We start from the raw sequence: 13,693 nt of genomic DNA on the forward strand, positions 1-13,693 counted from the left end.
GTTCTGCAGCCACTGCTCATCATCCCAGACATGCATGACGATGTGATCCCACCACTCAATGCTTGTTTCCCGCGCCCAAAAGCAGCGTTCCACTGTGGTCAGCACCTCCGGGAATGCCACAAGCAATCTCGTGTCGTAGCTACTACGTGTGGTGAGATCAATGTCGCACTCCTCTTGCATTTGTAGTTTAAGGAATAACTCCACTGCCACTTGTGACACGTTATCGAGAGCAAGCAGCATATTGGTCAGCAGTGCGGGATCCATTCCTGCAGACCGAAGAGGCAGGGTGCGTAGAACACAAACCATTGAAAGATGGCGCCAAATGCGGACGGAAGCACAGGTATTGCTGGGACGCGAAGCAATGCATCACGGGTCATTGGGACAGGACCCAGGATGCCCTGCGACCCCTCTGCCTTCCCACAATTCTTAGCGTCAGAAGAGGAAGAGATGCTCAGTGGGAATAGCTGTCCAGAGTGCACCGCTCCGAATACTGCTGCCTCAAGTGTGAACACGCTATTGTGCAGGCATCTGACAGTGTGAACACACAACCGCAGTTTCCCTTCAGTGCTCTCTGAGCGGCGATGGAACCGCCGGTGATGTAACTCTGCCAATGTAGACATACCCTTAGACAGGCACGTGCAGCCCTCTGGGACGTATTTGTGCCATCCTTTCCAACTGAGACTGAGCTTGTGATCGTGACTCTTTGGTGAATCTTTCACACTCTGGCCCTGGGGAAAGCCCCTGCACCTACAAACTGCATCAGGTGCCTTTAACATCTGCACAAAGGAAAATGAGCTTCCCGCTTTTAAAGGGGCCTACGAAGAGTTCTTGCTTCTTTACGATGGATAGGAAGGGTCTGAACGGTCTATGGATTTATTTTTCTTGCTTCTTATTTACCCTGTAAGTAGCAGGAATGTCAAGTCTGCTCTACCCTGGGGTCTCTGGAGGACTGGCTGGGTATCCCACAGCATGTACATTCGGCTCTCACACCGTGGTTGACTGGGGCTAGACCTTGACTTTCACAGAGTTCGCCTTTCCCCACAGTGTTCATTGGTCCGTGGAATTAAACAGATGGTAACAAAACACAAACAGAACAAGCAAGACTTGTAAGGAGTCGGACAAGCTATTCCTCCCTCTCTCAGGCCTTCGCTTTTAAAATCAGTTTAGTCCAACCCATGCAAGCCGGTGGAGGAGCTCCTGTCGGTCTGAGAGAAGAGTTGATTCTGGTTTAGCTTCAATTCCTAATTGATTGAACGTAAACTAAAATAACCTCCGTCACACCACAATAAGTGCATCCACACTGGGGTTTTCACAGGTGTAAGTAAACTGGTTTCAAAACTAATTTCAGTTCAACTGGTTCCATTTTCATGTAGACGTGCGTAACGAGGGCAGCTCTGCCAGGCGGGGCTGGAACCCGGGGGGCTGTCGCTGACGCTGCCCTCCCCAGGGTTAAAGCCAAACCCCACAGCAATGACCGAAGGGCTGGGGAAGGGGACAGAGTCATGGTTACAGGATCTGGCTCCTCTAAGGATGCACAGGAGCCGTGTGAGGAGCAGCAGCAGGGCAGGAACAAAGCGACAAAACAGCCTCACAAAGAGGTGGGTTTTTGTATTTTGTTTTACACTGAACCTGCTGCTCCAGGCAGGACGGGCAGCAAACCCCAGGGGTCCCCACTGCAGCCGCTGGTCCCCGCGTGTGACAGACAGCTGGGATCACGCGGGCCAGTCTGGAGGCTGAGAGATGGGAGAGCAGGTGGGATGTTTGCACAGCGAACAGGGAGGCGTTGGCTGAAGAAGGTGCTAAGGGGGATAGTGCAGCTGGTTCGGGGAAGAGCAGCAGCTGAGACGAGGCCTGTCCGTGCCCCCCCGATCCTGGGGTGTCTGGCTCCTGGTGCGGCGCTCTCAGGATGGGAGGGGAGGGGGCTGCCCAGCAGGGGAGGGGGCTTCAGCGGGAATTTTCCATCGTGTCGGCGTCAGGGGCTTTAAACAAACACAAACATCCCCTGAGACAGAATCAAAATCACCCCCCCACACACCCGGCAGACACCTGTGGACATGGCCCCCCAGAACTCTCCCAACCCCACAAAGACTGTCCCCTCAGAGTCACCCCCCACCCTCAAGACAGATTCCCTTGTGCCCCACATAGACCCTTCCCCCAAGATGTCTCTCCCCCCACACACATGGTCCTGGTGGGTTCCATGCTCCCATCTCCCGTCCTTTGCCCTCTACAACACACACAGACCTCTCCGGCCCATGGACTCCCCCCAACCATAAAGTTGTAGGGACTGGAGTTGTGTGTGGGTGCAACATACCTACCTGAGCCGCAGGGGGCGCTGTACTCAGCCGCTGTGTGTTCACCTGCAACAGCAAGGGATGTAAGGAATGGAGGAGAGACCCAGTGGGGGGATGAGAACCCCTCCCCCTAATCCCACACAGGCAGAGTCTGTTACCCCAGCCCCAGGGGATCCCTGATGTAGGTCTGAGCCCTACAAGGGAGTGAGAGGTCGCCCCCAGCTGTCTGAGTGGGGCTGTGCGCTCTCTCCCATCCCCCATCTCCAAGTAAGTCAGACGGGCCCAGCAATCACCACTGAGTCACCCCTCAAAACGCTCAAGGAAACCGTCCTGCCACCTCCTGGCCCAGCACAAAGGGTTCTGGGGGCGTCTGAGGAGCTGGATGGCAGGGGAAATGTGGGGGGCCCTGAAGGGGCGGGACTCGCCTGCTCCTGCTGGGACGGCCCCGTTACACCAGCCGCACCATCCCCACTAGCCCAATGAGCACATGGCTCCCGTGTCCCTCGCGGTGAGCGACCCCACAGATCGAACCCGGGAAGGCTGTGACCTGAGTAGGATTTATGGAAATGGGGCACTTGGCACCTGGGGAGATTTCAGTGACCCCACGCCCTGAGTGTGACACAGAGCCCACGAGAACAGCTGTAATGGGGTGGAGCCAGGGCAGGACATGCCCACCCAGCCACTGACTGTGACACAGAGCCTAGAGAGTAGCTGTAATGGGGGCGGAGCTAGGACGGGACTCACCCGTCTCGTAGTAATCGTACAGTCTCACTGGGGCTGCTCTGAGATTCTTCACGGGGAAATCCTGCTCCAGGGAGAAGGTGAAACTCGCCGCCTCCTTCGTCAGCTACCGAGAGAGCGACAGAGTGAGCACCTGGGCTGAATGGCTGCAATGGCAACTCGAACCCCCTTCTCCCCGAGGCTCGGCCTGGCCCAGCCGCTTCTCCCTGCCCCTGCGGCCTGAAGCAGTGAGAAAATGCTCCCTCCGAATCCCTGTTCCACCGTCCTGCAAAATGTGACCCCTTTCATCACACTCAGGGCCCAGCTCCAGCCCCCCAACCCTGAGCTCCCCGTCGCTCCGTTCACAGCCCTCCCTGGGGTTTGGCTGAGTCTGGTCCCATCTCCCCGTCCTTTATGGATACGGGTCACTTGGAACCAGGGGAGATTTCAGTGACCCCACGCCGTGCGTGTGACACAGAGCCCACGAGAGCAACCGTAATGGGGTGGAGCCAGGGCAGGACACGCCCTCCCCGTTCACACCAGGCCCCCAGAGCCCCGAGCCGCCCGCACTCACCTGGTCCAGATAGAGCGTCACCTGGTCGTTCTGCACCTTCAGCCACTTCACCAAACGCTGCTTCTCCAGCTAGGAGCAGAGGGAGGAAACGGCTGAGCCAGGAACGGAGGGGCTGGGGCCGGAGTCACTACTCTGCTGGGGCTGGGACATGGGGCACCAAACGCCCCCGTGGCCGAGGGGCCTGGCTGCCACCCCCCATGTCAGACACACCTGAGCACTGGGTGTCTGCTGGGGGAGGGGCGGGAGTCTAGACATGGGCGTTGTGTTGTAGGGGAAGCTAAGCAGGGTCAGGGAGTGCGTCTATATCGTGATGCCAACTTTTCCCAAGCTAGCACTGAAAATTTCCCAAATCTGGTGAAAAATTCCCAGATAAAGTTTTTTATTTCAAAATCTCAAAGGAACATAATATGTGTTTTTTTAATAATTATATAATATATATTATATCCAAATTATTCTTATTCGTTCGAGATATTTCACATTTATTATAATTTTTATACATATAGATGTTTTTCAATTTTAAATTTATGTTACTTATACAGTAAATAAAATATTTAACACGTGAGGAGTAGGCTTGAAATTATAGAAAACAATGTATTTTACACAAATTTCACTATTTAAAAAACAAAAGTATTAATAAGTACAGCATGTGGCCTGCAGTGAACTGTACATCAAGTATCAGGGGGTAGCCGTGTTAGTCTGTATCTACAAAAACAACAAGGAGTCCGGTGGCACCTTAAAGACTAACAGATTTATTTGGGCATAAGCTTTCGTGGGTAAAAACCTCACTTCTTCGGATCCACTGTACATCAAAGTTACTTTGAAAAAATAAAAAGTAAACATATGATTATAAAATAAGATAAAAAAGCAAACAGAAAGAACAAATAACACTCTTTTATATAATTTTCCTTATTATTATAATCTCTGAGTTTTATCCATTTTCCGACTCATGGTCTGAGTCATCACTGGGAACATCATTAATATTTTAACTAGTTTTATCACTGTCATTTTTACTGTACATATTTTTACAATGTAAATACAAGTGCTTAAAAGTAATTATAAAATTAGAACATTTCTCTTGCTTTGCTTTCAAAGCTGATGTTATAATTACACTAGAATTGAGTGCTTTGGTTGTCCGACAGTTTCTTTTTTTGGTTTTTATGTCAGTTACCAGGGAAAAAATTCCCAAGTTGAAACATTTTACTCAAAAATTCCCAGATTTTGGGAAATTTCCCAGGATATAGAAGCACTGGGGTCCGGACCTGCTCAGTGACTGGATGGGAGACCCAGGGCTGCACAGTGCCCCACGGCAGGGGGCAGGGCTCTGCAGGGGGAGCTCCCCCTGGGGGTCAGAGCTGCAATCTGTGCTCTCCTGGGGGTCTGGCTCTCCCCCATGGATCAGCCCCTGGTTTCATGCTGTGTGACTGGCCCGGCCTGTTCTCCTCCCTGGGAAGCTCACCTGCCGCAGGGAGCTCTTGACGGGGGTGTAGCCGGACGGCAGCTTGGCCTCGATGATGGCCATGTTGGAGGCTGGGCGCTCCCCGCTGTACCTGCAACAGGAGCCGTGCGCTGAGCTCGGGGTTTGCCCTGGATACAGACCCCAGGGGGATGGAGGGGGAGGGGAGGCCCCCCCGTCTTCTCGGCCCTGCAAGCGTCTCTAATGCCCTCTGCCTGCTCTGGGCTGTGAGCCCCGCTAGCCCCCGGCCAGCCCTGAGCTCCCCAGGCAAGGGGCCCGGTGCCAGGAGCTCCTTGGGAGCCGACTGTCCATTAGATCAGCCCCGGGACCAGCCCTTTAGTCCCTGGCACATCCCAAGGGGCCCTGCCTCTGCCCCGAGCCCTGTGGGGGGATGGCTCCCCCGACGATCGATTCCCGGCCCTGCAGTGGGGCGGCTCTGCCCCGGCCATTTCCCCGCTGCCTGGGGCCTGCCCCTGCCCCCGGGCGCTCGGACCCAGCAGGGGTGGAGGGTTGGGGCTCGTACCGGGCATGCAGCACGAGGCTGAAGCGGGATCTGGCGCTCTCGGTGCACTCCTTTGGCTCCGTCTCCACCCGCAGGTCAAAGGTCGCGGCGCTCTTTGGGGGCGGCACGTTGTAGCGCAGAGTCAGCTGGGAGAAAAGCAAGAGAGTTGGGGCAGAGCCTGCTGCCTCCGTCACAGCAGATCAGAGCCTGGGCCCAGAGCCAGGCGCTGTGGGGCAGGGCAAGGGCACAGGTAGTCACCGCTGGGGCGGCTGGTCCCCGGGGCTCCTGCACTCACCTGCACAAAGACACAGCCCTTGCCGCTGGCCCGCACCGTGTACTGCCCGGGGATCTCCTGCAGGGCCGCTCGCTGCAGCACCAGCCGGTTGGCGTTCTCCACGTGGAATTGCTGCCGGGCCCCGGCCTGGGAGCTCACTGTCACCGACACAGCCATGCTCGCGCTGTACGTCAGGGCCGCGTATTTGGCCAGGGCTTGCAGGGCCACCACCGTGTCCTGGGGAGGAGAGTCACCGAGCTGCTGTCACGCTCTGGGGAGAGGAGCCCGGCTCAGACTCACTGCAGCAGGATCAGGACCCGCCGGGGCGCTGACACCGGGATCCCAGCTCCCAGCCCCTGAGGGCAGGGGGCTCTGCCCCCACGACTTCCTCTCCCAGGAAGGGCCCCAGGTCAGCTGTGGAGATGTAGCCCCTGGGGGGCTCCTGGCCCCTTCCTGCACCAGGGCCCCAGCGCTGGTTTGCCCCGAGGGCAGGGGTATTACCTGCGTGGAGGCGAAGCCCCCAAAGGGTTCCTGCTGCTTGCTGAGCCAGCGGACGATCTGAGCGGCAGTCATGTCAGCAGCGGACACATTGGGCAGGGAGAGATAGGCCAGGAGCACGTAAGCTGTCATCTCCACCTCCGCCGACAGGGCCTGGTTCCTGTAGGGGCTGGGCAGCGCCTTCACCTTCCTCTGCCAGTAGAGCTGTCCCCCTAGGAGAGGGACCGAGGGAAGGGCAGCCCCACGGCTGCAGTTACAACACAGTGGGTCACCTGTTTGCTTTCCAAAGGGGCCCCAAGGGCTTCCCAGGCCAGTGGTACTCCTGCTCCCCACTGAATGCAGCCACCTCTGGGGCAGGACACGGCAGGTGATTCACAGTGCACAGGAGGGCTACACAAGTGTAACACGACACCCCTGGGTGGATCGTCAGCAGGGACTGAACCCTGGATGTCTGTCTCGAAACCCCTGAGCCTCTCCTGCCTGAGCTAAAAACCCAGCTCCGGTGGGTCACTGGCTGCAAGTGACCCCTAAACCTATGTGGTGCGGCCGCTCAGGGGCAAAGGTGGTGCTAACCCAAAGGGGGGCCTAACAGGAATATTCCCCCCCACCACCAGCCCATTACAAATATTAGCTGCATTATATCCACAAACCAAGAAATAGCCCTGTGATGTTGCACTCCATATTCTTTTTGAAAATATGCTTATGAGACGAATATGACATCACTGAGATACACGTTACGCAAGATGGCTCATGTGAGATATCATTGGAAAGGTTCTGATTTACTGAATGTGATTATCCAATTCGTATGCATGTATCATCTCTGTATCTAAAGTTAGGCATATGGACTATGTAACCATTACAAGTGGATGTGTATTGGGAAGACACCCACTTACGACAGGCCATCAGATCTGATGGGCCGTCAGGAAGGAACAACAAGACCATGAGGATACTAATCTCTCTCCCTGCTGGGAAGCATCCAGGGATGTAACTGTGACACTGCTAGGTCAGGTGGTCTTGTCACCTGATACTAAACATTACCTGGGACTTCTTGTAACATTCCACTGGAAGGGAAAGAGGGTCAAGTCTGGGAAACAAAGGATTCCCACCTTATGTAAATGCTAGTTAAGGGTGGGGAGGAAGGCAAATGGGGGGACTCCTCTCCATGGCCTGTCTGCCCAAAAAGAAAGACTGCTAAAGCCACCTGGAGGGCAGGCAAGGGGGGAGTCTAGACTGAGACAGGGGTCCAGTCTGAAAAGAAATATAACTGGAACTCCAAACCACAGAAACTTTGAAACCTGCCTAAAATAACATTTAGGGTAAAAAATTACATTTTGTAACCTGTTTCTTAAGTATATTGAGCTTAGCTTGTGCACTTTGTTTTATTTGCTCAGTAATCTGCTTTGTTCTGGCTGTTCTCTGTTATGTTCCCTTACAATTCACCTTTTGTAGTTAATAAACTTATTTCTTATTTATAATATAACCCAATTTGTTCACTTTCGAACTGGGGGGAGGGGGCAGGAAGTCAGGCACATCTCTCTTCACATTGAGGAAGAGGGCGGATTTTTACGAGTTTGCGCTGTGCAGATTTTTCTATACAGCGCCAGACAGTATTATTCTGGGTTTATCTCCCAAAGGGGTGTGCACGTGAGTGCTGAGGGAGTCCTCTCACACAGAGCTGACGTCAGTCTGTGTCTGCAGCAGGGTGTGGCCCTACCTGTGTGCATGCTGCAAGAGGCCAGAGAGCCTAATTCAGCAACGCACGGAGAGGGAACCCTGGGGATTGAGCAGGGGAGGCTCAGGCCTAGTCTACACTGGAAATGTTAAAGCTTTAATGTGACTTGTGTGGTCGCGGCGCAGCGCTGGGAGAGAGTTCTCCCAGTGCTCTAAAAACCCACCTCCACGAGGGGTGCAGCTCCCAGTGTTGGGGCACTGTCTACACTGGCGCTTTACAGCGCTGCAACTTGCTGTGATCAGGGCGGTGTTTTCCCACACCCCTGAGCGAGAAAGCTGCAGCGCTGTTAATTGCCAGTGTAGACAAGCCCTCAGTGAAATCCCAGTACATCAGATGGTATCCCAGAAGGGGGGTCCATCCCATCACAATCCCAACCCCCCCCCCCCCCCCGCAACACTGACACCCTGGTAAACAGGCCATGTTACATTAGATGAACGGGTTTTGGGGATAATACCAAACTGGGGGACCCATGAGCTTCTTGGGACCCTAAGCAATTGCTTAGTCTGCTTGTGCCTCGTGCCACCACTGCTAGAGGGGGGCAGAGAGCCCCTGAGAGACTGCGGGACCCCCTGGGGCTGGGGGCAAGAGGGGAGCACGACCCAGGTGAAGGGCAGGGATGGCACTGACGCCTGATAAACACGCCCCTCCACAGGGTCTTTGTGACCTCGGAGACAGGTCCTGTTACCCGAGGGCTGTTTTACCCCAGTACCTGGCGGCCCCTTGGTGGCCCTGGGAGCAGAGCCCCCACCTCTCCCCTCTCTGGGGCAGGAGCCACGTGCTGCTCCCAGCACTTCTTACCCACCTCGGGGAGGGGCAGGAGGCGACACACACAACTCGCTGGAACAGACCAGCTGCAGCCGCCGCACCAGGGCTTGGAGAGAAGGGACTTTTCACCTGAGCCGAGACACGACAGAGCCACCCGGACCACACAGGTGGCTCCTCTCTGTGGGGGGACGTCTCCCCAGGACCTGGCAGGAACCGAGTGCTCCAGGCCTCAGCTCCAGGCATGGCTCAGTCTGAGCTCGAATGGCGCCGAGGAGACACACAGAGATCACTGGGGCGTGTTCATGAGGAGTGTGAGGGACTCAACCTGGGACTCCCAGCGCCCCCTGGCCTCATGCCGAGGGCTCCTTCAGCTCAGCACCGACGCGGGGCAGCACCGCCTCCTGCAGCCCCAGCCGCACTCCCAGTGGGCCTCAGGCCTCCCATGGGACCTCCCGCCCTATGGGCAGCTGGCCCCAGGCTGCATCACTCACACCGGGGCTGGGCTGGGAATGGCACAAACCCAAGAGCATCTGTGAAGGGAAAGGCTAGGGGAACTGGAGCTGGGGGACGGGCAGCCTCCCATGGGTCCCTGGGGGGCACATGGTGCAGACAAGGGGGCACCCAGAGACCTGCTTCCCTGTACAACCCCCTCTCCCAGAGACAGAAGGCCCTAGCCGGCCCTGGCTCAGTGATGCCCGTTCCCTTCCCAGTATTAGCCAGGCCAAGCTGAGAAGCCTCGGGCAGGGACTCCCCAGCTGGATGTCCCCAACACAGGATGGGGGCTGGGATCCTCTGGCATCTCCCCAGGGCTCGGTTATGGCCCGTTCCCCTTGGGAGCTGCCTACGCAAGGCCCTGCCCCACAGGCTCTGAGCCCACTGGACCCCGTCACGCTCCTGGCCCCGGGCGCTTTAGAGGGCTGGGTTGGGACATGGGGCTTTGCCCCTCTAGGTTCTCAGCTCCGATCCCCCCAGGCTGACAGCGACCCAGCCTCGTCCCCCTTCGCTCCGTGCGCTGGGCCCTGGGAAATGGCGGGACGATCTCACTCCAGCTCTGAGGGGAGAAGTGTCCCCACGACGGAGCCCAGCGCGTCGGCCCCTCGCTGGCAGCCTCAGCAGAGACCACGGACTGACTGGGACACGGAGACCCAGCTCCCCTGCCAGGCTGAGGAGGCCCCGGGGCAGGGGGCACCTGGGTGGGCAGGGCTGCAGGGGGCAGCTGGCCCTGCCCTGTGTCTAGAGGCCGGCAGCGAGGAGAGCACTAGAGCGAGGTGCTGCCGGTACCGGTGCTGCCGCTGTGCTGGGCCAGGCGCTGCAGAAGGGTGCCCCGGAGCTCAGTGCTCCCCGCCAGCCCGAAGGCGTAGGCCAGCAGCGCCTGCGTATAGAGGTCGCTGGTGCTCGACTCCCGGAGGCATTGGAGGGCCCTGGTCACCATGGGGTCCTGGGACGGGGGAGACACCGAACAGACACCCCGTCAGGCTGAGCCGGCCAGAGGAGACGCCCCACGCCTGGGTGTGTCCCCCGGCAACCACCCCATGGGGCACAAATACCCCCTCCCGCCAGCCTGTCGTCACCTCCCCCGACCCATGCCCCCACCGCCACCCGCACCCTGCACCCCCCAAGCCTTGCCAGACCCCCTCCCCCGAGCGCTAGACACCAAAACAGCCCAGCCCCACCCGGACCTACTGAACCTTCCTCCGACCCTGACCCCAGCCCAACTCTCCACAGCACCCTGACCCCCACCTTGGTAACAACCCCCCCGACCTGTCAATTTCCCCTCCCCCCACTAACCCGCCTCCTCACTGCGCCCCACAGCACCCTGTCACCCCCAAATCTTGCCGGCCCCTCCCCGGGGACAGCCAGGCTTGGCCTCACCGTGAGCGGCTGCCCCAGCTCCAGCAGCACCACCGTGATGTAAGCCGAGAGAGAGAGCTCGTCCACCACGCCGCCCTGAGGGGGATGGAGACACCGGGAGCTGGCTCAGACCGAGCTGCGGGACCTTGTTGCCAGGAGCAGGTGAGCCGCTGCCCAGGACAGGCCCATTGGGCCTGAGAAGACCTGGCTCCAGCGCTCCGAGTGGCTGCGTTTGTGTCCTGCCTCCTGCTGGGTCCTGTCAGGCCCATCTGGGTCCCGAGCAGCTGCCCCCAGTCGTAGCAGCCAGGGAGGCCACACGGTGGCAGTGAGTTCCACAGGCTACTTTAGGAGAGGTGGTAGCGGCTCCATAGCCATGGCTGCACTGGGCTCCCAGCATAAAACCCTATCTGAGCCCCCCTGGAACCAGAGGTTGGGAAGTTGGTTTGAACTGACATTTGCCAGATTTCCTGTGAAGACCAAGGGCCGTTTCTGCAGAGGCTGAGGGATTCACCCCTCGCTGGGTGAGTCGATGCTCATTAAATAGTCCCCCTGTGCGGGAATCCGGACTTTGCCTAAGATTTGTCTCCTTCTATCTCCCAAACGGCTGGATACAGCCCCAGCCCATTGTGACGTTATGAGTGTAATATAATATCTCACTGAAAGGTGACAGGGCCAGAACGAGTTAATTAACTCACAGACTGACCTGGCCCATGGCCGAACTTTAGAGACTGGTTAGGAAGATATGTAAATGAATAGAGCTTTGAAATGCAAGTCTGCATTGTTAGAGATCGAATGGGAGATGTTTGCTCAGGTCTTGTGATGTAAGCAAACGAGTCTTGTCTATTGCTATAACTTTAATTCAAAGATCAAAAAAGGAATATTAACATTTATGAAGACACTTGAGAGAAATAGTATTATTGTCTCTATGTCTCTTTGAAGGTTGTGGTAACCTGTATCTGAACTGTTTAATGGATAAATTACCCTGTGCTAATTGCCATGATGTTTAGGAGAAGGAGAGTTAAGCCTATTGTTTTCTCAGGCCAAAAGGCTGCTGGAAATGTATAAAAACCTTGGGACACGATCCTTCTTCATCTCAGATCTGCTTTGGGTTTCAAGAGAAGGAAAACTTAATCCACAAGGATTGAGATCCCCAGTCATTGACTGGAGTCACCCTGAATATGGACATTGGATTATAACCTATGGATTTTTTCCAAAAGGACTTTTGGCAACTACAAGCTCATCTCTGCTATGTATCAGAACCTCAAGAATTGAACTCAAGTCGGTGTGTATATTGATCTTTTAACCAACACTCTTTCTCTTTTCTTTTTTAATAAATTTTAGTTTAGTGAATAAGAATTGACTATAAAGGTGTATTTTGGGTAAGATCTAAGTTATCATTTGACCTGGGTCTGAGGCTTGGTCCTTTGGGATCAGAAGAACCTTTTCTTTTATATGATGAGATAAGATTTTCAGTAATCATCATCATATCTGACATGTGTGTCTGGATGGCGGCCTGAGGCTGGGCACTTTAAGGGAACTGTGTTGTTTGGACGTCTGCATAACCAGTGAGGTAATACAGAATCTGTTTTGGGCTGGCTTGGTAAATCTAAGTATTGGAATATCCACCAGCATTTAGGATTTGTCTGCCCCGTTCTGTCTGCAGTTCATCCTGATTGAGTGACCTCAGCTGGCTCCCACGGGCAGCATCGTCACACCCCACTTGTAGATTCCCGGCTCCCTGCAAACTCCGGGCAGTGGCAGGAATTAGGCTGTGACTCGAGCTGGGTGGGAATTTCCTGCTGAAATGATTTCTCGACAGATGATGCAGTCTCCACAAAACCAAAACTTTGAGGGAAAACGTTACTTTTGCTGAAACGTTTCGATTTCCGTTGGGAAAATAGAAACGCAACATTCTGCTGTGGGTCGGCGGGGCCCAAATCGCAGCCTCTCGGGTTGGTGACCTGAATCTAAACCTTCCACTGCGAACCGGTTCAACATTCAGCTGCACAGGCCTCGTGCACCCGTTCCCCCATGGACTCGGGCTTCTTTGGACTACATCTCCCATGATGCACCGCGACCGCCCTTCTGACTGAGCCGCATGGGGAGTTATGGGAGTCACCCTCAGGCTCTCCGTGCCAGGCAATGAGTGCGGGGTCTGCTCAGTGCCTGCAGGGAGACCGGGCTGTGCAGGAGCCAGGGGGGCTGGGCCAGGGCTGCTCCCTCGTTCGGTGCAATAACCCGCTGCCCCGGCCGTTCCAGCCATTCAGCCATTCCAAAAACCCAGGGAAATCCCCCAAACCGACACGGGTCACAACAACCAGCTGCCATGAGGGGCCCCCACCCCTTCCCCAGCTTGTCCCCTCCTCCCCCATCCCATCAGCCCATCCCCCCAGCCTCCCACCTGCAGGGCGTTGTTCAACAGCTTCCCCACACTGCGGAAGCAGCCGGTCTTCCGCTGGCGGCGCTGCAGCCACCTTAGGGCGTCCTCTAGGTGCTTCTTGTCGATGGAGATGTAGGGTCTGGCCTGGCCAAAGGACTTGAGAACGAAGGCCGTCAGCCTGGGCGGGGAGAGACCCCGTGAGAGGGACACTCTGCAGGAGATGCTGCGGGCCAGGAGGGAGGTGTGTGGGGGACGGGCTGGGGGTCAGCATTGTAGGGGGTGAGCAGAGCTGTCAGGGGAGCCCAATATGGGAATGGGAGGATTTGGAGTGAGTAAGTGGGGCAGAGCTGTGTGGGGAGCAGGACTGGAATAGCAGTGGGGCTGGGGGTCAGGCTGCAGCCCGGTAGGCCCTGCCCACCCAGAGCCCTGACTCGCCCATGCCGTGCGGCCCCTCACCAGGTGTTGCCCCTGGCATCTCTCTTCCTAGAGGCGCTGTAAGAGCCGTCGTTGTGTTTATAGAGCAGCTCGTGCTGGTAGCCTGCGGGGACGGGAGAGAGACAGCTAGTCCTGGATCCGCTCACCCCCCGAGGGGCTAGAATCCACGCCCAGCCTGCGCCCCGTGGGGCCCGCCAGCCCTCCCCTCCCCCACAACG

The 13,693-nt window shown here is 56.5% G+C and overlaps 1 protein-coding gene across 1 annotated transcript in view; it reads right to left on the reverse strand.

The window, feature by feature from the left end:
* Nucleotides 1–1,944: 1,944 nt before the first annotated feature.
* Nucleotides 1,945–13,693, reverse strand: part of LOC135894709 (alpha-2-macroglobulin-like protein 1) — a 47,740-nt gene continuing 35,991 nt past the window's right edge. The window contains exons 25-36 of the mRNA XM_065422847.1: nt 13,497–13,578; nt 13,062–13,218; nt 10,682–10,756; nt 10,091–10,247; nt 6,316–6,524; nt 5,836–6,051; nt 5,562–5,686; nt 5,042–5,132; nt 3,586–3,654; nt 3,036–3,138; nt 2,316–2,357; nt 1,945–1,979 (exon numbers count right to left, since the gene is read on the reverse strand). Of these exons, the coding sequence (XP_065278919.1) occupies nt 1,945–1,979; nt 2,316–2,357; nt 3,036–3,138; nt 3,586–3,654; nt 5,042–5,132; nt 5,562–5,686; nt 5,836–6,051; nt 6,316–6,524; nt 10,091–10,247; nt 10,682–10,756; nt 13,062–13,218; nt 13,497–13,578 (1,361 nt within the window). The remainder of the gene's footprint in view (nt 1,980–2,315; nt 2,358–3,035; nt 3,139–3,585; nt 3,655–5,041; nt 5,133–5,561; nt 5,687–5,835; nt 6,052–6,315; nt 6,525–10,090; nt 10,248–10,681; nt 10,757–13,061; nt 13,219–13,496; nt 13,579–13,693) is intronic.

The sequence above is a fragment of the Emys orbicularis genome, chromosome 25, assembly GCF_028017835.1.
Source record: "Emys orbicularis isolate rEmyOrb1 chromosome 25, rEmyOrb1.hap1, whole genome shotgun sequence".
Taxonomy (NCBI): domain Eukaryota; kingdom Metazoa; phylum Chordata; order Testudines; family Emydidae; genus Emys; species Emys orbicularis.